The following is a 24295-nucleotide window of genomic DNA, read 5'->3' as shown; positions in this document are numbered from 1 at the left end:
GCAGCCGCGCATCAGACACGCATGACACACGCAGCTGTCAAATGGTTTTTGCGCTCGCAAAACGCTGCGTTGTTTGCGCGCGCAAAAACGCAACGTTCGTGTGAATCTCCCCTTACAAAGAGGGACAACACCGTTGCGTGTGCCATGGCAAATTTTTCTGTTAAGACACGCCTCTAACCCCGCCCATACACACCCAGTTCAGCCCACGCAGTATCATGCTCCCATAGTGCCCCCAGAGTATAATGCCACCAAAGTGCCCCGACAAAGTATAATTCCCCATAGATAAATACAGATCAGCAGCACAGGATCCAAAAAACTCAAGTCGGGTGCACGTCTCCTGGGTCACAGTCCAAAAATAAGTTATGCTTGAGAAAGGCTCACACTGAGCTGAAACGTCGCACGTGGAATAAAAGGATCTTTTTCCAAATATTTGGTAGTGCTGCCTCACTTTCTTCTGTATAATTCCCCATAGTGCCTCCCACACAGTATAATGCCAAATAGCTGCCACCACACAGTATAATGCCCCCATACAGTATAATGTCTCCATAGATACCCCTATACAGTATAATGCCCACACAGATGCCCCCACACAGTATAATTCCTCCACAAATGCCCCCCATACAGTTTAATGATGCTATAGACGCCCCATACAGTATAATGCCCCTACAGATGCCCCCATGCAGTATAATGCCCCATAGCTGCCCCATACAGTTTAATGCCCCCATAGCTGCCACCATACAGTATAATGCCCCCATACACTGTAATGACCCCCACAGCTGCCCCCATACAGTTTAATGCCACCATACAGTATAATGCCCTCATATAGGTAATGCCCCCCACAGCTGCCCCATACAGTATAATGCCCCAATAGTGCCTAATCAAAAAATAATAAAATAAATACTTACCTAGCCCTATTCCCACGACGAGTAGAGGAGATGCCTCTGCTACTCCGCTCTGTGCGATGAGTGGCTCGGCGCAGGCAGACGCGATGACATCACTGCATCCCGCCTGTCTGTGCTGAGCCGTCCATGGCTGCCATCATATAGCGAATGGTGAAGCAGGGAGCTCCCTGCTTCACCATTGAATTCAACTGTATCTGCGTCCTGAGGACGCAGATACAGTTGAAACCGGGACATACCGCCGGCCGCCTGGGACAGCGGGACACTGGCCAGAATCGGGACTGTCCCGCTGAATCCGGGAAAGTTGGGAGGTATGCTCCCCCTGTCGATTCACACCACCACATATCCCTAACGTGGGACCAGAGGGCCCAGATTCAGTAGCGTGTCCCCTCAGGGCACACATATGATGGAGCCATAGCATTTATCAAAATTAGGGCCCGGCTGGTTTAAGAACACACCATCAAAGGAGAAAAGTTTGGCATAACCGTTAAACCTGCTGCCCCCATTTTGGAGCACTGTCTTCGGGGTTTTGTTACTTTTTTGTATAATTAAAAGTTTAAAAAAATTCCAATATACTTTCTGTATTAATTCCTCACCGTTTTCAAGATCTCTGCTTGAAGTTCTTCAGTAGGAACATTCAGTGTTCACCTCCAGTAGATACAATCCTGTCCATGGTCATGTGATGGACACACAGGTGCTGGGATCGTTACATGGTCATGTAATGGACACAGTTGTTCTCTGCAGCCCAGTTGTTAAAGGGGTATTCTCACTTTAGAAAGATATATTAAAAGGGGTTTTCCAGGACTTCCAGGACCTATCCTTAGGATAGGTCATCAATATGAGATCGGGGGGATCCAATTCCCAAAACCCCCATTGATCAGCTGACTGAAGGGGCCATGGCGTTTGTCGCCGCAGCCTCTTCAGCATTTACCAGGTACAGCGCCGTACACTTCCGTAGCGGTTGTGCCTAGGATTACAGCTGAGTCCCATTCACTTGAATGGGACTGGAACTGCAATCCCAAGCACAGCCGCTACGGAGGTGTACAGTGCCGTGCCTGTAAACTGGGAAAAGGCTGCGGCGTTGAACGCTGCGGCCCCTTCAGTCAGCTGATCAATGGGGGTTTTGGGAATTGGATCCCCACCGATCTCATATTGATGACCTATCCTAAGGATAGTCCATCAATATACAACTGGCAAATCTGCCATATTCTCCACACCTGCATTAATGTATAACTGGGCAGGATTCTGGACGGGATCACAACCAATCCGGCGACCCCGCTAGCAGTCAACCAGCTTTCCTAGAAACAGAGATAATAAACAAACCGGAACAATTTCTTTTGGATGATGAAGATGAAGAATATATAGATCCCAGACAGTGTGATGTCATCACATATTGCGTCATATGACGTAATTGGGGGTTAGGTATTGAAGGGGTTGCCCAGGTTTTTAAAAACATGACTGCTTTCTTCAAAAACCAGCGCCATACCTGTCCATAGGTTGTGTCTGGTATTGCTGCTCAGCTCCATAGAGGTGAATGTGGCTAAGCTGCAATACCACACACAACCTGTGAACAGGTGTGGCACTATGTTTGGTAGAAAGCAGTTATGTTTTTCTAATTGTGGACAATCCCTTTAGGTTTATTTTGAGAGATTAAATTGGAAAGTCAGGGTGGCGCTAGTACCCGGTGTAGAAATGATATATCAGACACATAAAGACAAGGCTGGTTTCATTTCTTTTTGCAATATCGTCCCAACATTTCCATAAAGCACAAGTTCTACTTACACTTGCCATAGACGCGCACTGTCACTAATTGCTGCCTTTGAAGGTCGCTGTTGACCACACAGGACCATTAATCGGCCGCCGCGGATCTCTAAAGTCATCACTTACAGACTGGAATCTCTTGTGTTAGTAGAGAAGAGAAGAAGAGCCAAATGTTCCAGCACAAAAGTCCTCAGTGCCACGCACAAAGGTCAGTACACAACACTCCTTCACAGAGCCCAAGACCGAAGGCCGAATAGAAGGGGCACGAAAATATCCCGGTTCTATAAAATGCTGTAAACAGGACGTGGGAGAAACGTTTATAAAGGGCAATATTTTCTAGGCTACAGGTAAACAGGGCAGTGACCACAGCGGCTTTTCCAAAACCACGGTACCAATCTGCCTGATTTAAAGGGGAATTCCAATAAAACCCATCCTCTGAGACGTCAAATAGACAGGTGAAATTATAAGACATGGTAGGAGGAGGTGTATGAGCCGTTATGACCCAACACATTCTGTGGAGTCCCCAATACCCTTCGTTATGACAGGTCTACTAGTCATTTCACATTTGACTGAAATTTTAAACCTAAATACTGCCACTCGATGCCAAATAATACTTCCATACAAAACTCAAACAATACAGACATTCAGTGCCAAAGTAATACCGCCACACAATGCTTAAGTAATAACTCCATACGGTATGCAGATCATACCCTATATTTCCCACAAAATACTGCCATTCCGTGCCCAAGTAATGCTGCCATAATACTCCATACAGTATCCAGATAATATTAACGAATATTTCCCACACAATACTGTTATTCAGTGCCCAAATAATGCCGCCACATAATGTTAAAATATTAACTCCATAAGCTTATCATATAATATTACTATAAATTTCCTACAAAATACTACGATTCCGTGCCCACATAATGGCCCCACAGAATGCTTAAATAATACCTCAAAACAGTATCCAGATTATACTACCATATATTACCACACAACACTGCCATTAAAGGCCTAAATAATACCGCCACACAATGCTTAAAGAATACTTCATACAGTATCCAGATTATACTACTATATATTACCCACACAATACGGACATGCAGTGTCCAAATAATACCGCCATACCTTGCCCAAAGTGTGAAGGGTTAATGGTAAAGTCCTTAGTGGTCTAGGACTAATCTCATTCAGTTTCCCCTTCCTCCCCTGCACTGATTATACATGTGATTTAACAGCCGTACAGTCGGGCAGAGCTCTCAGGATATGTTCACACGAGGGCGTCCGTTACGGCTGAAATTACGGGGATGTTTCCGCCTGAAAACATCCCCGTAATTTCAGCCGTAACGGCATGTGCAGGCGCTTGAACGCCGCATCCATTACGGACGTAATTGGCGCTGCTATTCATTGGAGTCAATGAATAACGGCTCCAATTACGGCCAAAGAAGTGACAGGTCACTTCTTTGACGCGGGCGTCTATTTACGCGCCGTCATTTGACAGCGGCGCGTAAATTACGCCTCGTGTGAACAGACAAACGTCTGCCCATTGCTTTCAATGGGCAGATGTTTGTCAGCGCTATTGAGGCGCTATTTTCGGACGTATTTCGGGGCAAAAACGCCCGATTTACGTCTGTAAATAGGCCGTGTGAACATACCCTTAGTCGAAATTCACACAAGCGTGTGCGTTTTGCGCGCGCAAAAAACGCTGCGTTTTTTTGCGCATTGCAGTTCCATGTGGCATCAGTGTTTGGTGCGTGGCTGCGTGTTTTTTGCGCATATGGCCTCGTTATGACATGTGGTTTTGATGTTTAGAAACAGAAATGAAGGAGGTAGTTTTATCATTCCCTTCATTTCGGCAACAACTGTAGCGCGAATCACGCGCGGCACACGGAAGTGCGTCCGTGTGCCGTGCGCGATTTTCACGCACCCATTGACATCGCGTGATGCGTGAAAAACGCTAAAATATAGGACGTGCTGTGAGTTTCACGCAGCGGACACACGCTGCGTGAAAAACACGCAATGTCTGAACGGCCCCATTGACTAGCATAGGTCCGTGCGACATGCGTGATTTTCGCGCCCGTATCACGGACATAAACTACGCTCGTGTAAATAAGGCCTTAGTATGAGGCCAAATTCAGACGAGTGTGGTATACGTCTATGCATTTCAATTCGGCCGTTTACATGGCCCTTGTTTCAACAGACCGTGTGAAGGGTCCCTTGAAACATAGAACATGTTCTATTTTCTTCCGTTTTCACGGTTCCCTCGATAGACTCAAATCTATGGGGATCTGTGAAAACGGGACCCAAACAGGTGCAACTCGGACATAAAAAAACAGCAGTTTTTCACATCCAAGTTTGCACTCGCTCATGTGAATCTGGCCTAAATGAACTCTCTGCGTGACTACTGAAACTGATAGTGGAATGTGGGTCCCTAGGAAAATAGGTAATTGCCCAGTTTGCCACCCTTAAAACCGACCCTGGCAATGGAAACCTATTACAGGCACTCTAACAATGATGACAAATCAAATGGCGGTAACTAACAAGTAGGGACAAGGAAGTTCGGGTGATCTCCAGACCTTTGCATCTTCTTGGAGAATCTGTAAGGATCTCATATGACATATCTATACGGGATACATTTCGGTGGAATCCCCTTAGATTCTCATGAAACTCTTTCCATTAATCCTATTGCACGTTAGGCCTCATTGACACAGTTATATTACAGTTCTGGAATATGTACCCATAGAATTTTATGGGCCCATACTGCACCTCTGATATTACACTGATATTTTTTTCTCACTAAGGCTGGGTTCACACGACCATGTTACGTCCGTAAAGTACGGAACGTATTTCGGCCGGAAGACCCGGACCGAACACAGTGCAGGGAGCCGGGCTCCTAGCATCATAGTGATGTACGATGCTAGGAGTCCCTGTCTCGCTGCAGGACAACTGTCCCGTACTGTAATCATGTTTTCAGTACGGGACAGTAGTTCCACGCAGAGGCAGGCACTCCTAGCGTCGTACATAACTATGATGCTAGGAGCCCGGCTCCCTGCACTGAGCTCGGTCCGGGTCTTCCGGCCGAAATACGTTCCGTACATTACGGACGTAACATTGTCGTGTGAACCCAGCCTTATTCTGGAAGAAAAAAAAAGTTGGCAAATACCCTTTAAAGGGGTTGTACCTGAATCCAAAATTATCACCTATCCATAGTGTAGGTGATATTTGACTGATCTCTTAAAGCCCCACCGCTGGAACCGCGATTAGAGGACAATGAATGGAGCGGCAGTCCAGCATACGCGCTGCCGCTCCATTTACAGTCCAATGGGAATGACGAAAACAGTTGAGTACATCGCTCAGCTGTTCTCTTTCGTCCTCATAGATATTAAATGGAGCGGTGGGCGCATGCTCGATTGCCGCTCCATTCAAGCTCCTCCTCATTCTCAGTCAGTGTGATTAGTGCAACTTTATAATTAGTTTTTATTAAAAAAAAAATTTACTTTTTGAGATACAGCTGTATTGTTCGCTAAATCCTGTTACCATCTGGTCCGCAGGACTGGCAGGTTCAGTGACAGTGACCTGCACTTCTTTTTCGCGGTCGTTTTCTTACGCGGCCGTTTTTCAAAACGGCGAAGTAAAAAAACGGCCGATCGGAACAGAACGCCGCTTTTTCCATTGCGATAAATGGGCAGATGTTTGGAGCCGCTCTGCTTCCAATTTTTTGGGCGTTTAGGGCCCGAAAAACGGCAGAAAATAGGCCGTGTGAACATACCCTAACAATAAACCTTTAGGGTATGTTCAAACGGCTTATTTTCCTTAAACGGCCGAAAGATCGTGCACAGAATGACTCCAAACATTTGCCTATTGATTTCAATGGGAAAAACAGCGTTCTGTTCCGAAGTGGCCTTTTTTTTAAAACGCCCGCGAAAAAGAAGTGCATGTCACTACTTGAGCCGTTTTTGGCCATAAAAAAAGCCAAGAAAAACACGAGTAAATTAAAAAATGTCTGAAAATCAAGAGCTGTGTTCCCTTGAAAACAGCTCCGTATTTTCAAACGCTTTATGTTAAGCGTGTGAACATAGCCTTACTGGACATAATACTAAAGCACACTACGATATGATGACTGTAAAGTTGTAATGGAAGCCAAATTATGTATTCTCATGGCCTATACAGCGTCAACATATTCCACAGCGATATGCAGATATTGTCAACTCTAACAAGATTACTAATTTTTCTAACAATTTATAAAAATTACCAATAGTACTAAAAATAATCACAAACAAAATTGTAGTAAAAAGTGTAAAAAATGTTAACTAGTGAGACTGAAAGAGAAACAGTAGTCGGATATGAAAATGTGGATATTATTTAAATTGCTTCTTGTTTATCTCTAAATTATATCTTTATCTTTCAATTATCTTGCACACAGCGGGCAGTATTATAGCAGTTATATTCTTGTATATAGGGGCAGTATTATAGTAGTTATATTCTTGTATATAGGGGGCAGTATTATAGTAGTTATATTCTTGTATATAGGGAGCAGTATTATAGTAGTTATATTCTTGTATATAGGGGGCAGTATTATAGTAGTTATATTCTTGTATATATCGGCAGTATTATAGTAGTTATATTCTTGTATATAGGGGCAGTATTATAGTAGTTATATTCTTGTATATAGGGGCAGTATTATAGTAGTTATATTCTTGTACATAGGGGCAGTATTATAGTAGTTATATTCCTGTATATAGGAGCAGTATTATAGTAGTTATATTCTTGTATATAGGAGCAGTATTATAGTAGTTATATTCTTGTATATAGGGGGCAGTATTATAGCAGTTATATTCTTGTATATAGGAGCAGTATTATAGTAGTTATATTCTTGTATATAGGGGCAGTATTATAGTAGTTATATTCTTGTATATAGGGGCAGTATTATAGTAGTTATATTCTTGTATATAGGAGCAGTATTATAGTAGTTATATTCTTGTATATAGGGGCAGTATTATAGTAGTTATATTCCTGTATATAGGAGCAGTATTATAGTAGTTATATTCTTGTATATAGGGGGCAGTATTATAGTAGTTATATTCTTGTATATAGGAGGCAGTATTATAGTAGTTATATTCTTGTATATAGGGGCAGTATTATAGTAGTTATATTCTTGTATATAGGGGCAGTATTATAGTAGTTATATTCCTGTATATAGGGGCAGTATTATAGTAGTTATATTCTTGTATATAGGGGCAGTATTATAGTAGTTATATTCCTGTATATAGGAGCAGTATTATAGTAGTTATATTCTTGTATATAGGGGGCAGTATTATAGTAGTTATATTCTTGTATATAGGAGGCAGTATTATAGTAGTTATATTCTTGTATATAGGGGCAGTATTATAGTAGTTATATTCTTGTATATAGGGGGCAGTATTATAGTAGTTATATTCTTGTATATAGGAGCAGTATTATAGTAGTTATATTCTTGTATATAGGGGCAGTATTATAGTAGTTATATTCCTGTATATAGGGGCAGTATTATAGTAGTTATATTCTTGTATGTAGGGGGCAGTATTATAGTAGTTATATTCTTGTATATAGGGGCAGTATTATAGTAGTTATATTCTTGTATATAGGGGCAGTATTATAGTAGTTATATTCTTGTATATAGGAGCAGTATTATAGTAGTTATATTCTTGTATATAGGGGGCAGTATTATAGTAGTTATATTCTTGTATATAGGGGGCAGTATTATAGTAGTTATATTCTTGTATGTAGGGGCAGTATTATAGTAGTTATATTCTTGTATATAGGGGCAGTATTATAGTAGTTATATTCTCATATATAGGAGCAGTATTATAGTAGTTATATTCTTGTATATAGGGGCAGTATTATAGTAGTTATATTCTTGTATATAGGGACAGTATCATAGTAGTTATATTCTTGCATATAGGGGCAATATCATAGTAGTTATATTCTTGCATATAGGGGCAGTATTATAGTAGTTATATTCTTGTATATAGGGGGCAGTATTATAGTAGTTATATTCTTGTATATAGGAGGCAGTATTATAGTAGTTATATTCTTGTATATAGGGGGCAGTATTATAGTAGTTATATTCTTGTATATAGGGGTAGTATTATAGTAGTTATATTCTAGTACATAGGGGTAGTATTATAGTAGTTATATTCCTGTATATAGGAGCAGTATTATAGTAGTTATATTCTTGTATATAGGAGCAGTATTATAGTAGTTATATTCTTGTATATAGGGGCAGTATTATAGTAGTTATATTCTTGTATATAGGGGCAGTGTTATAGTAGTTATATTCCTGTATATAGGGGCAGTATTATAGTAGTTATATTCTTGTATGTAGGGGGCAGTATTATAGTAGTTATATTCTTGTATATAGGGGGCAGTATTATAGTAGTTATATTCTTGTATATAGGGGGCAGTATTATAGTAGTTATATTCTTGTATGTAGGGGCAGTATTATAGTAGTTATATTCTTGTATATAGGGGGCAGTATTATAGTAGTTATATTCTTGTATATAGGGAGCAGTATTATAGTAGTTATATTCTTGTACATAGGGGGCAGTATTATAGCAGTTATATTCTTGTATATATCGGCAGTATTATAGTAGTTATATTCTTGTATATAGGGGCAGTATTATAGTAGTTATATTCTTGTATATAGGGGCAGTATTATAGTAGTTATATTCTTGTACATAGGGGCAGTATTATAGTAGTTATATTCCTGTATATAGGAGCAGTATTATAGTAGTTATATTCTTGTATATAGGAGCAGTATTATAGTAGTTATATTCTTGTATATAGGGGGCAGTATTATAGTAGTTATATTCTTGTATATAGGAGCAGTATTATAGTAGTTATATTCTTGTATATAGGGGCAGTATTATAGTAGTTATATTCTTGTATATAGGGGCAGTATTATAGTAGTTATATTCTTGTATATAGGAGCAGTATTATAGTAGTTATATTCTTGTATATAGGGGCAGTATTATAGTAGTTATATTCCTGTATATAGGAGCAGTATTATAGTATTTATATTCTTGTATATAGGGGGCAGTATTATAGTAGTTATATTCTTGTATATAGGAGGCAGTATTATAGTAGTTATATTCTTGTATATAGGGGCAGTATTATAGTAGTTATATTCTTGTATATAGGGGCAGTATTATAGTAGTTATATTCCTGTATATAGGGGCAGTATTGTAGTATTTATATTCTTGTATGTAGGGGGCAGTATTATAGTAGTTATATTCTTGTATATAGGGGGCAGTATTATAGTAGTTATATTCTTGTATATAGGGGGCAGTATTATAGTAGTTATATTCTTGTATGTAGGGGCAGTATTATAGTAGTTATATTCTTGTATATAGGGGGCAGTATTATAGTAGTTATATTCTCATATATAGGAGCAGTATTATAGTAGTTATATTCTTGTATATAGGGGCAGTATTATAGTAGTTATATTCTTGTACATAGGGGCAGTATTATAGTAGTTATATTCCTGTATATAGGAGCAGTATTAGGGCATGACCACACATGGCGGAATTCCTCCGCAACTGTCCGCATCAATGCCGCACCTAATCCGGGTTGCGGATTACGGCTGCGGATCTGCACAAAATGTGCAGAAAATTGATGCGGACTGGCCGCTGCGGACTGCAGGAAAAGTGCTTCCCTTCTCCCTATCAGTGCAGGATAGAGAGAAGGGACAGCACTTTCCCTAGTGAAAGTAAAAGAAATTCATACTTACCGCCCGTTGTCTTGATGACGCGTCCCTCCTTCGGCATCCAGCCCGACCTCCCTGGATGACGCGCCAGTCCATGTGACCGCTGCAGCCTGTGCTTGGCCTGTGATTGGCTGCAGCCGTCACTTACACTGAAACGTCATCCTGGGAGGCCGGACTGGAGACAGAAACAGGGAGTTCTCGGTAAGTATGAACTTATATGTTTTTTTACAGATACATGTATATTGGGATCGGTAGTCACTGTCCCGGGTGCAGAAACAGTTACTGCCGATCGCTTAACTCTTTCAGCACCCTGGACAGTGACTATTTACTGACGTCTCCTAGCAACGCTCCCGTCATTACGGGAGCCCCATTGACTTCCTCAGTCTGGCTGTAGACCTAGAAATACATAGGTCCAGCCAGAATGAAGAAATGTCATGTTAAAAAACCAATACGCTCCGCACCACACATAACATGTGCATGACAGCTGCGGACTTCATTGCGGAACTTAGAATCTCCATTGAAGTCAATGGAGAAATTCCGCCATGAGTCCGCAACCAGTCCGCCACTGCTCCGCAACAGACAGAGCATGCTGCGGACACCACATTCCGCTCCGCAGCCTATGCTCCGCAGCGGAATTGTACGCATCGTGTAAACGAACACTGCGAAATTAAAGTGAAAGTCAATGGAGAAACGGCTCCGCTGCGGATTAACGCTGCGGAGTGTCCGCAGCGGAATTTAAGTGAAAATCCGCCATGTGTGAACCCGCCCTTATAGTAGTTATATTCTTGTATATAGGAGCAGTATTATAGTAGTTATATTCTTGTATATAGGGGGCAGTATTATAGTAGTTATATTCTTGTATATAGGAGCAGTATTATAGTAGTTATATTCTTGTATATAGGGGCAGTATTATAGTAGTTATATTCTTGTATATAGGGGGCAGTATTATAGTAGTTATATTCTTGTATATAGGAGCAGTATTATAGTAGTTATATTCTTGTATATAGGAGCAGTATTATAGTAGTTATATTCTTGTATATAGGGGCAGTATTATAGTAGTTATATTCCTGTATATAGGAACAGTATTATAGTAGTTATATTCTTGTATATAGGGGGCAGTATTATAGTAGTTATATTCTTGTATATAGGAGGCAGTATTATAGTAGTTATATTCTTGTATATAGGGGCAGTATTATAGTAGTTATATTCTTGTATATAGGGGGCAGTATTATAGTAGTTATATTCTTGTATATAGGAGCAGTATTATAGTAGTTATATTCTTGTATATAGGGGCAGTATTATAGTAGTTATATTCCTGTATATAGGGGCAGTATTATAGTAGTTATATTCTTGTATGTAGGGGGCAGTATTATAGTAGTTATATTCTTGTATATAGGGGGCAGTATTATAGTAGTTATATTCTTGTATATAGGGGGCAGTATTATAGTAGTTATATTCTTGTATGTAGGGGCAGTATTATAGTAGTTATATTCTTGTATATAGGGGCAGTATTATAGTAGTTATATTCTCATATATAGGAGCAGTATTATAGTAGTTATATTCTTGTATATAGGGGCAGTATTATAGTAGTTATATTCTTGTATATAGGGACAGTATCATAGTAGTTATATTCTTGCATATAGGGGCAATATCATAGTAGTTATATTCTTGCATATAGGGGCAGTATTATAGTAGTTATATTCTTGTATATAGGGGGCAGTATTATAGTAGTTATATTCTTGTATATAGGAGGCAGTATTATAGTAGTTATATTCTTGTATATAGGGGGCAGTATTATAGTAGTTATATTCTTGTATATAGGGGTAGTATTATAGTAGTTATATTCTAGTACATAGGGGTAGTATTATAGTAGTTATATTCCTGTATATAGGAGCAGTATTATAGTAGTTATATTCTTGTATATAGGAGCAGTATTATAGTAGTTATATTCTTGTATATAGGGGCAGTATTATAGTAGTTATATTCTTGTATATAGGGGCAGTGTTATAGTAGTTATATTCCTGTATATAGGGGCAGTATTATAGTAGTTATATTCTTGTATGTAGGGGGCAGTATTATAGTAGTTATATTCTTGTATATAGGGGGCAGTATTATAGTAGTTATATTCTTGTATATAGGGGGCAGTATTATAGTAGTTATATTCTTGTATGTAGGGGCAGTATTATAGTAGTTATATTCTTGTATATAGGGGGCAGTATTATAGTAGTTATATTCTTGTATATAGGGGGCAGTATTATAGTAGTTATATTCTCATATATAGGAGCAGTATTATAGCAGTTATTTTCTTGTATATAGGGGCAGTATTATAGTAGTTATATTCTTATATATAGGGACAGTATCATAGTAGTTATATTCTTGTATATAGGGGGCAGTATTATAGTAGTTATATTCTTGTATATAGGAGGCAGTATTATAGTAGTTATATTCTTGTATATAGGGGGCAGTATTATAGTAGTTATATTCTTGTATATAGGGGTCAGTATTATAGTAGTTATATTATTGTATATAGGGGGCAGTATTATAGTAGTTATATTCTTGTATATAGGAGGCAGTATTATAGTAGTTATATTCTTGTATATAGGGGCAGTATTATAGTAGTTGTATTCTTGTATATAGGGGCAGTATTATAGTAGTTATATTCCTGTATATAGGGGTAGTATTATAGTAGTTATATTCTTGTATGTAGGGGGCAGTATTATAGTAGTTATATTCTTGTATATAGGGGGCAGTATTATAGTAGTTATATTCTTGTATATAGGAGGCAGTATTATAGTAGTTATATTCTTGTATATAGGGGCAGTATTATAGTAGTTATATTCTTGTATATAGGAGCAGTATTATAGTAGTTATATTTTTGTATATAGGGGGCAGTATTATAGTAGTTATATTCTTGTATATAGGAGCAGTATTATAGTAGTTATATTCTTGTATATAGGGGCAGTATTATAGTAGTTATATTCTTGTATATAGGGGGCAGTATTATAGTAGTTATATTCTTGTATATAGGAGCAGTATTATAGTAGTTATATTCTTGTATATAGGAGCAGTATTATAGTAGTTATATTCTTGTATATAGGGGCAGTATTATAGTAGTTATATTCCTGTATATAGGAGCAGTATTATAGTAGTTATATTCTTGTATATAGGGGGCAGTATTATAGTAGTTATATTCTTGTATATAGGAGGCAGTATTATAGTAGTTATATTCTTGTATATAGGGGCAGTATTAAAGTAGTTATATTCTTGTATATAGGGGCAGTATTATAGTAGTTATATTCCTGTATATAGGGGCAGTATTATAGTAGTTATATTCTTGTATGTAGGGGGCAGCATTATAGTAGTTATATTCTTGTATATAGGGGGCAGTATTATAGTAGTTATATTCTTGTATATAGGGGGCAGTATTATAGTAGTTATATTCTTGTATGTAGGGGCAGTATTATAGTAGTTATATTCTTGTATATAGGGGGCAGTATTATAGTAGTTATATTCTCATATATAGGAGCAGTATTATAGTAGTTATATTCTTGTATATAGGGGCAGTATTATAGTAGTTATATTCTTGTATATAGGGACAGTATCATAGTAGTTATATTCTTGCATATAGGGGCAATATCATAGTAGTTATATTCTTGCATATAGGGGCAGTATTATAGTAGTTATATTCTTGTATATAGGGGGCAGTATTATAGTAGTTATATTCTTGTATATAGGAGGCAGTATTATAGTAGTTATATTCTTGTATATAGGGGGCAGTATTATAGTAGTTATATTCTTGTATATAGGGGTAGTATTATAGTAGTTATATTCTAGTACATAGGGGTAGTATTATAGTAGTTATATTCCTGTATATAGGAGCAGTATTATAGTAGTTATATTCTTGTATATAGGAGCAGTATTATAGTAGTTATATTCTTGTATATAGGGGCAGTATTATAGTAGTTATATTCTTGTATATAGGGGCAGTGTTATAGTAGTTATATTCCTGTATATAGGGGCAGTATTATAGTAGTTATATTCTTGTATGTAGGGGGCAGTATTATAGTAGTTATATTCTGGTATATAGGGGGCAGTATTATAGTAGTTATATTCTTGTATATAGGGGCAGTATTATAGTAGTTATATTCTTGTATATAGGGGCAGTATTATAGTAGTTGTATTCCTGTATATAGGGGCAGTATTATAGTAGTTATATTCTTGTATGTAGGGGGCAGTATTATAGTAGTTATATTCTTGTATATAGGGGGCAGTATTATAGTAGTTATATTCTTGTATGTAGGGGGCAGTATTATAGTAGTTATATTCTTGTATATAGGGGGCAGTATTATAGTAGTTATATTCTTATATATAGGGGGCAGTATTAGGCTATGTTCACACGGGATCTTTTGCCGAGTTTTTTGACGCGGAAACTGCGTCGCAAAACTCGGCAGAAACGGCCCGAGAACGCCTCCCATTGATTTCAATGGGAGGCGTCGGCGTCTTTTTCCCGCGAGCAGTAAAACTGCCTCGCGGGAAAAAGAAGCGACATGCCGTAATCTTCGGGCGCTTCCGCCTCCGACCTCCCATTGACTTCAATGGGAGGCAGGAGAAAGCGTGTTTTATGCCCGCGGCGCTCAAAGGCCGCGGGCGAAAAACGGCGCGATAATTGCTGTTCACACGGAGTATTTTGGGGGAGGAATATCTGCCTCAAAATTCCGTTTGGAACTTTGAGGCAGATATTCCTCCCCCAAAATACTCCGTGTGAACATAGCCTTATAGTAGTTATATTCTTGTATATAGGAGCAGTATTATAGTAGTTATATTCTTGTATATAGGAGCAGTATTATAGTAGTTATATTCTTGTATATAGGGGCAGTATTATCATAGTTTTTTTTTATAAATTATTTTATTTATTAATTTTTCAAACATAACACGTTAATGCAAAAAGAATGTGCAACCATATAGTACTTCGGCACGCAGGCCGGCATATGTGGTCATCCTGTATGGTATATGTACAAACAGAGTACTGTCAAACATTCATTGGGGCTAGGCCCATGCATCCCGAACATGCAGACATGCACTAAGGCCCACAGTGAAGCATATCTTAGAAGGGGGAGGGAAAGGAAGGGACGAGTTCCGATGTTATATGTCATGCAGAAAGTACAAATCAAGATGCTATGATGTTCCTGAACTCCAATGATGATTGAAACCTGACCCAATGATACCAGGTCTTGATGAACTTGGCGTGAGTACCTCTCATGGATGCCGTGAGATCCTCCATCCTCATGATCTCCTGAATCTTATCGAACCACATGCTGAGCTATGGCGCACAAGATTGTCTCCACAGCGCTGGTATGTAGGCCCTGGCAGCATTAACCAGATGGCGGACCACAGAGCGACGATATGAGGACAGCGGAACCTCGCACAGATGGAGCAAGAAGAAGGCCGGTGTGCACGGGAGCAGGAAGTCCGTGAATTTAGAGGTGATACGCCACACTTCTTACCAAAAGTCAGACAGCCTCGGGCACTCCCAAAAGACGTGTAGAATCGTTCCCACCTGGTCACCACATCTCCAACACAGCGGGGAGACCGCCGGAATCATGGCATGTAATCTGGAAGGCACCCTATACCAGCGCGTTAAAATTTTAAATCCCGCTTCCTGATACCTGCTGGCCATGGACGATTTGTGTGTCATCGTGTATACCCTATCTTGTTGCTCCACCGAGAGTGTGATTCCTAAGTCCCTTTCCCACCGTAGCAAATATGTTGGTGTGGATAGGGTAGATGGGGAGATCAATAGGGAGTATAGTCTGCATAAGCAGAGGAGTTCATACGGAGTTTTGTCCCGAGCATGTTCCGCAGGGTTAGGCAAGGACACCAGGAAGTGTCTCAACTGAGTAACCTGCCAGGGAGTGAGGGGGAGAGGATCCATCAAAGACATCAGCTGCGGGCCAGTCATCCATGACTCCCCGTGCAGGTAATGAGAGGCGGGGCCTCTACCTGCCTGCAACCAGCTCCTAAATGGACCCCCCTCCCGCCCTGGAGGAAACGCCGGGTTACCCAAGACTGGAAACAAGGGGGAAGGGGAGATCTCATTCCGGGGAAAGACCTTTGACGCAACTGCCAGTGAGGGTCCTATCGTCGGATGTGTCCTTGCTGTCAGAAGGGTATCCCTGCCCAGCCAAGGCAGTGCCTGCAGGGGGACAGCCAGTTTAATATGATCTACTGCTACCTGTTATCAGCCCTTTCAGGTTAGACACAAGCAGAATGCAATGGGCTTTAAAGAAATGACTGATAGAAAATACTCTGCCCCATGATTACTAATTTAGGTCACATGTCTCCAGTTTTCAGAACCTTTTATAATCAGAACTACAGCACCGTTCCAAAGTCCCAGTCTATATGTAACGATGACATCGGTGGTATGTCCTTCAGCCCTTGTATTGAGATGACAGTGTAAGTCCACTTACAAAGTCACGTCATATGAAATATTATTTCCTGTTGTTAGGACATATCTTGTCTCCTAGAGCCGGTAATCAGACAATGGCATCGGAAGGAAGAGTCCAGAATGAAGTTAAATGTGTTTGCTAGGAAAGCGTGGTCACATGGACGCCGGTGCAGGATTAAGATATCTACAAAATTTGCCTTCAAGAGGAAACAGGGATATGGTATAAATAGAAACCAAACACGTGATAAGGAGGTTTCCTCTCGTGGTCACACAATGAAGTTTATAAAGAACAGTATTTATTGTCATAGAAGCAAGTGAGAGGCTCTGTGCGGAGTTTCAGCGTCTAAAGCCTTCTGTGGAAAGATTTCTGCCTGTGTCCTCATGACAGGGTTTTTTGCCCAGTGCCTCGTGGTGCCAGCAATCGCCATATTCAATGGGATCGGTGTCTGCCCACTCTGGGAGTTCCCCATATACCTTCAGAGTCTTACAACACCCCTGGGGCCCATCCTCCATCTATATAGAACCACATTTAATTGCACCATAAATTTACAGGTTACATGTGAATCATCCCATAAGAAATAGACCCTAGTGGTAAGTGGTTGGCTCCAAAGTAATCTCCAAATGGCGTTGTCTTCTGCTGAACCTATTGGGCCCAATATTGTATGAGCCTTAACCCATTTAAGGAACCTCTTTTACTTTGCATCACAGTGCAGGAACTAACCCCACGTGTGACGTGTATTTTGTCAAGATGCGTTAATGTATTAAAGCGATTTTTGAAGTTTAGTGTAAATGAAAAATTCTTGAAGAACATGGACCTGCGTAAAAAAAAAAAGTGGAAATTTCACATTATTAAAGAAAAGGGGTAGACGTGCTCTGCCGAGTGTTGTATCCCTTTGGTTGTTTGTATGACTCTCTGAGGAAAGCATAAAAATGGAAAGGCTCTGCACATGGCGGTCAACGGTGACCTTAAGGTGCCAACCTAACCGTTATGCGGCACCTTACGGTCACTTTGTTATTATGCCAGTGCCTTAAAGGATTATTCCCATGTTAGGTTATGGCATATCACTAGGATATGCCATAAGATTCTGATCAGTGGGACTCCGACCTCTGGGAACCCCGTCGATCCCTAATGAAATGTGATCATTATCTATAGTGCATAACCCCTTTAATGTCACTTTGTTGTGCTGGTGCCTTGTAAAGAAATCAGAGATTCACAAAAAAACAAAACAACAAGTTAAACAGTTGCTTAATGTAAAACTTTCATTATGCTCCAGAAAGAAAGAAATTGGATCTATATCTCTAAGGGAAAAAGAAGAATAAGACAAAAAAATAATAATAATACAGGAAATACAGAATACTCTATATGATTTTATTGACAAAGTTTGATATCTCTCTTAATACAGCAGGCACGTTGGTATCAATGTTTGGCAGAAGACAATCAAAAGAATTGCACTTGACCATGACAGATTTACATCACTTTGTGGGTTGTACAGATTAAGGGTATGTGCACACACACTAATTACGTCCGTAATTGACGGACGTATTTCGGCCGCAAGTCCCGGACCGAACACAGTGCAGGGAGCCGGGCTCCTAGCATCATACTTATGTACGATGCTAGGAGTCCCTGCCTCTCTGCAGGACAACTGTCCCGTACTGTAATCATGTTTTCAGTACGGGACAGTAGTTCCACGGAGAGGCAGGGACTCCTAGCGTCGTACATAACTATGATACTAGGAGCCCGGCTCCCTGCACTGTGTTCGGTCCACTACTTGCGGCCGAAATACGTCCGTCAATTACGGACGTAATTAGTGTGTGTGCACATACCCTTAGTGTTAGGTTCCCGACATTTTGGTCTAAACCTGACATTCAAAATTGAAATGCGAGGGACAATGTACATTACTGTTGCTCTGAAGTGCTATTTGTTTTACTCATAAATACGTCTCTCTCCCTTTATTCACATCTTTCTAGATTTTAACAATGCTTTTATGGGCTCAACTGGCAAAATCAAAATTATTAAATGTAGAATTCTGAAAAAAAAATAAAAATGAAAAAGCCACCTTGATGTCACTTTGTTATGCTGGCACCCTAATGTCACTTTGTCTTGCTGGCACAGATCAATTCAAATGCCAATAGCTCTCTGGTAAAGTCTGATCCACTCTGCTATGCCTGGTGCAGGGAGGGGGAGCATGACACAAGGATTAAAAAAAAAAAAAAAAGGGGAACCGCCCCCCTCAGTCACTGAACTAGGCATAATTAATTTTGCCCAGAGCGTTCTTCTAACAAGTCAGTAATAGACTATCTGGCCAAAAACATATTTAGCCGTCTACTTTACAAAACGGAACCATGGTCTTATCATGGGCAGAACCTAGTTAAATAACTCTTCCCACCTCTGACCACACACACATTGAGGTACTGGTTTATTCGCCCTCTGTAGAAGGGTTGGGGTCCTTCCAAGCTTGGACCTTAAAACTGTACTTCTAGTGTTGGCATAAGAATTGCAAAAAACAACAAAAACACTGGATCCACAGGTTGGCCGAATAGCATGGTAGTATTATTTGCCAAGTACAGCCCATGGGCATTTGATGTGATTACATAGGAACCTCACAGAACATGCCACGTGTCATAATGCATTCACTCAGCTCAGACGGAGGGTGCAGAGCATCATATTAACGGTGATTAGGTATGACCAGTCAGTTCCATAGTGAGTCAACTAATGGCTAAAGAACTGGAAACATTCATAAAACATTGAGGTGTATGTGGCAAGCAATGAATCATACAGGCATATGCATTAATGCACTAGTTTGATGGTCCCAGTACATATAGTCTGTGAAGAAACATACGTCAACGCTTACAATTTTTAAAGGGTGGTGAAGACGAAAAATTGTGCGCGCAAACAATATCTCGATAAAAAGTGTTTTCTGCAAATTGTCCTTCAAGATGTGTTACTGTTATGTGATGCTAAAGGTTCTAATTCATAATGTTCATGTTCCACTTCAGTCTTTGTACCTCGTGTGTCTAGCGGATACTTATTACTGTGATTCGCTTTGTTCGGTCCTCGTTCTGTTGTGCCCGATGACAATGCTTGTGAAAAGGCTTTAAACTGTAACTTTTTTGGCAAAGGAATCTGCCCACAGCTCCCTTGTGGACCTAGACAACGGCACATACATTGAAAAAAGAATGTTGCAAATGCCCAGCTAATGCACATAATTAACATCATGAAGGTACCCAACTGGGTGTAGGCCAGAACAGTTGAAGGCATCATCATTGCTCCTGCCACGAAGGTCGTCAGTGCAGCCATGGCTATAGCAGAACCCATGCGGCTTAGAGAGAAGACCACTTTCCCTTCTCGATCTGGATCTGGAGCAAGACGGTAGGCGACGCCATAATGTACGGCAAAATCCACTGATAGACCCACAGCAACGGATATAGTGACAGATTCCAAAACGTTGAGTTCCCATCCGAGAAGGACCAGGGACCCGACAGTAACAAATATAGTGCCTGCTATGGAAACTATAGCATACAGACTTATAATTATGTTCCAGGTAGTAAGGAGCATGACGCTAAAAGCTACAGCAACAGATAATCCCATGGCAATCAAGGTTCCATCTGAAAGGCTGTCTTGTAGATCGTAAAATTCAAGGTTGCTGACAAACCATCCATTGCTGAGACCAACGGGAGCAGACTGGAGCTCCTTCGAAATCCAAGCATCAACCTCCTTGTAGAAGTGGTGCATCTTTTCATATGCAAAGGTGAAAAGGTAAGCACTTTTAAACTCTAAAACTACAGCTCTGATAGTGTCATTGATGTCAAACCTTGGGCCGGGAGTCTTGCTGTCTAAATGGTAACCGGTGCTTCTTTCAAGCTCCATTATAGCCCTTTTGATACAGAGCTCAAACACCTCCTGCTTATATGGAAACCCCGACTGGCTGCAACATGGGTACAGTGAAGGTTCATCACAGTCCCGATTTTCCATCCACTGTTTAAAGGTCTCAATGAAACAGCTGGTAAAGTCCTGTTCATCTGTTTGATAGTAAAAAGTTTGGTTTTTCAACTTTTGGCAAAAATTCAAAATCCACTGTTGTGAGGCAGGGCTGGCAATATTAAAGCTACTGTCCAGTTTGAGCTTGCCCTTGCTTTTTGGATTCAAAGGATCTCCATTGTCTTCTGGGGAGATCCCCCAGACAATTGTAATGGGCATATGGAGCTCCTCCCCATGATGGACCCGCTCAAAAATAAACAACTTTTTGTACTCGGCATCGTATCGCTCAAATGGATGGGAAGACCTAAACACTTGGAATTCCGAAAGTTCTAACGATGGGAGTTTCATCTTTGGATTAACACATACGATATATGCTCCACCAATAGTTATGGCCAGAAAACAAAACATCCAAACATATCTGAATTTAATAACAATACACGGCAATACTTTCTCGAAGAAAATCCTTGATGCTTCCGAAGCGGAGAAGAGCAGCTCCTGTACTTTCTGGCACATTACATTCCAACAGTTTTGCTTATTATAAGGTCGTTGTTGAGGACCTTTAAAACAGGTAAAAATGTTAAGAAGGTAACGTTCATGTAGGACAACTACGGCAGGTAGCCACGTGACCATGAGAAGATAGTTAACCAATATGGCCGTGCCAGCATACACTCCGAAACACCTTATAGCGGTAATATTGCTGACGTAGTTTGCGTAGAAGGCCGCAGCGGTGGTAAAGCTGGTGACAAACATAGAAAGAGCAGCATGTTGCAGGGTGATGCTAACAGTCTCGGAGGTCTCCGCGTGAGGTTTGTCAAATTTTGTGTAATTCCAGACGTCACACAAGACAAAAGCATCATCTGCCCCAATTCCAACGAGAATGATCAGTGCAGTGAGGTTCATGAAGGGGAAAAACTCAAAGTTAAATACGACACGATAGAGGAAATAAGATACAATCAGTGAACTAATTATGGCGAACATGGTCATCAGTGTGATAAACATTGATCTCGTGTATACACACATGACCAAGAGAACTATTAAAATGGCAATTGCCGGATACACAGTATCCATTAGGAGATAGTCTTGAAATAAGCTATGTTTGATTCCAAACTCGATTCCCGTGACGGACGTTACACCATCGGAACAATTCCAGTTCTCAAAATGATCCAGATAAATGTTCATCATCGACTCCCCTTTTTCGGTTGGGGAGAAAAGCATACTGTGCCTTAAAACTGGATTGGAGTAATCCACATTCTTTGGATTGAAGAAGTCTTTATCAACCAGGTAATGGAGAATCTGGTAGACCGCATTATACTTGGTACATTTTCGAGGCACATTTGTACACTTCAGCTGGTCCTTCCTCTTGGCCGCCATATCCCAGCAGTCTGGTCCCAATGTTCCGTTATGGTAATATTTGGCACAAGTACGAATTAATTTTAGCGTGTGAGACACGTCCCGTTCTACAATTTTATGGCATGACGATCTGTTGTTAAGAATGGCAATGTAGTTTCCTAAGGTCCAGCTGGGGCAACATGAATCTGCGGTGGTTCTCTGGCACAGGTCTGAAAACTGCAAGTGGGATCTGATCTGTAGGGCAGAAGATAGAAGGATGAGATGAAATATAGAAGACTCAGTCTTAATACTGGTTATATATCATATTACAACTCTGTAAACCAGGCGACCTACTCTACGGAGGAATAAAAGAGTTTATCAATGTCTAAAGGAAAACAGGAACATTTGGACACATTTTATACTCCTTTTTGATAACATCATAGCATAAATACATTTCGAATGTAAGGCTTGGGCTATTTTCAAAGAACAAATTGGGCCATTTCGTTTTCTTTTTTCTAAACAAAAGTTTTTATTACAATTTCAATAAAGGGCGTACTATATTTTCACAGTCCAGGCAGAAGAAAGTGCAATAAACTAAAGTTGCTGGCATCTAGAAAACGAAGCCCGACTGGCCTAGTAGGACCCGTGATTATTACACAGATAAGGTTCGGTTTTAGCAAAATTTTAAAGTTTTTGATGTCCAAAAAAAAAATTTATGAAAAAAAACCCTAAAATAATAAAGATAAAACAATTGATTGGACTTAAACTTTCTGCGATACTACTGGGATAGTAAGATTCCTCGACTCTCAGTCATATAGGGTTTTTGCTACGATTTATTGAAAATCACGGCAAAAACCCAGATACAACCACGTATGTATACATCCTTAGGGTGGCACCCATTTTACCGCACATCGGTGTGGTTTTTTGAATTCTCGTTTAATTCCATGAGGTTTTGTATTCTGGAAAAACTGCGCAGGTATAAAAACAAGATGTAGCCCTTCAATTATCATTAACAAATCTGAATTGATCCGCCATAATTTTTTTTTTTACCAGAAAACGTTTTTATATATGCCCTGTACTCAGGCACTCCCTGTACGCTGATATCTATACATATCAGTGGGTTAAACGCAATGTCTTCCAGCCCCAGCGCCCTCTGTAATGAGGCTGTTTTAACTGCGTGGCGTGAACCATAACTAAAGGGCTTGAACAGTTTGTATTTCATGTTTAATTGCCTGTGTGTCCTACAGTGATTAAAAAAAGTTAAATTAGGAATGTTCGGCATCTGAATTTCATTAGCGACTTGACCATAATTACCCTGGTAAGTGAGCCGTTTCCTCATGCTGAAATTAACCCCTGCCACTTTAAATATTCTAGGCGCAAAACGGGACAAAACTAAGTCCAAATTAAACTCAGGTCTATGATAATCCCCTGTGTAAGTGAACACTATCTATTGTTCAATGTTATCAGCCATTTCAGGCTGGGTAGAGACTGAGTGTAGTGACTAGAAAACCGGGATTCCAGAAATATTTAACATCTCCGGCGGTAAGATCCTTCCGACATATTAATAGAAGTGTGTGACTGATATTAGCAGCTCATCTTATAATACTGCCCACTTCTATAAACTGCCAACTTTAGGTTTACTGTCCCTTTAAATGAAAAAAAAAAAATACATAAAAAAAATTGGGGAGAATGTAAATTTTGGGGGTTTTTTTGGGTTGAAATTTGGAGCTGAATATATTCTCCTTTAATCTATCCATGGAACCAGGTGCTGGATTAGGAAACATTCCAGATTATCACTCTTTTCCAATGAACCTTTGGGTTATCTGTAATCTTATTAGTTTCTACATGTAACAAACTTTTTTTCTCCTCGAAAAATTTTTGTAAGAATTTCATCTTATTCTTCTTTTGCCCAGTCAACAACTTTGCTCTAGGGAATCATTGTGGAATTCCGCATCATAGTGTGAATGTGTAGGATTTTAGCAACTTAATGGGATTCTCCAAATCACAGTGGGAACGGCACTTTGGTCACTCAGCTACTTTTCTGCCCTGGAGACATATAGAAAGATTTGTAAAGGAAGCTGCCACCACCCCTCCCCCCTATTTACCCTCAAACATTATCCATGTGAGCCATACAAATA

The 24295-nt window shown here is 40.0% G+C and overlaps 2 protein-coding genes across 3 annotated transcripts in view; one reads left to right on the top strand and one right to left on the bottom strand.

Moving 5' to 3' along the window:
* The window catches only part of TAF1A (TATA-box binding protein associated factor, RNA polymerase I subunit A), a 471716-nt gene that overhangs the window by 318 nt on the left and 447103 nt on the right, over window positions 1–24295 (top strand). The gene's annotated exons all lie outside the window — the stretch shown is intronic.
* DISP1 (dispatched RND transporter family member 1) overlaps window positions 18630–24295 on the bottom strand; it is a 74921-nt gene continuing 69255 nt past the window's right edge. Inside the window, exon 8 of the mRNA XM_075863370.1 lies at window positions 18630–22412. Within this exon, the coding sequence (XP_075719485.1) occupies window positions 19782–22412 (2631 nt within the window). The 3' untranslated portion in view covers window positions 18630–19781. The remainder of the gene's footprint in view (window positions 22413–24295) is intronic.

This window comes from Rhinoderma darwinii, chromosome 4 (genome assembly GCF_050947455.1).
Source record: "Rhinoderma darwinii isolate aRhiDar2 chromosome 4, aRhiDar2.hap1, whole genome shotgun sequence".
NCBI classification, from domain to species: Eukaryota; Metazoa; Chordata; class Amphibia; order Anura; family Rhinodermatidae; genus Rhinoderma; species Rhinoderma darwinii.
Note: the sequence above shows the minus strand (reverse complement) of the source record. Positions and strands in the feature narration are given on the sequence as shown.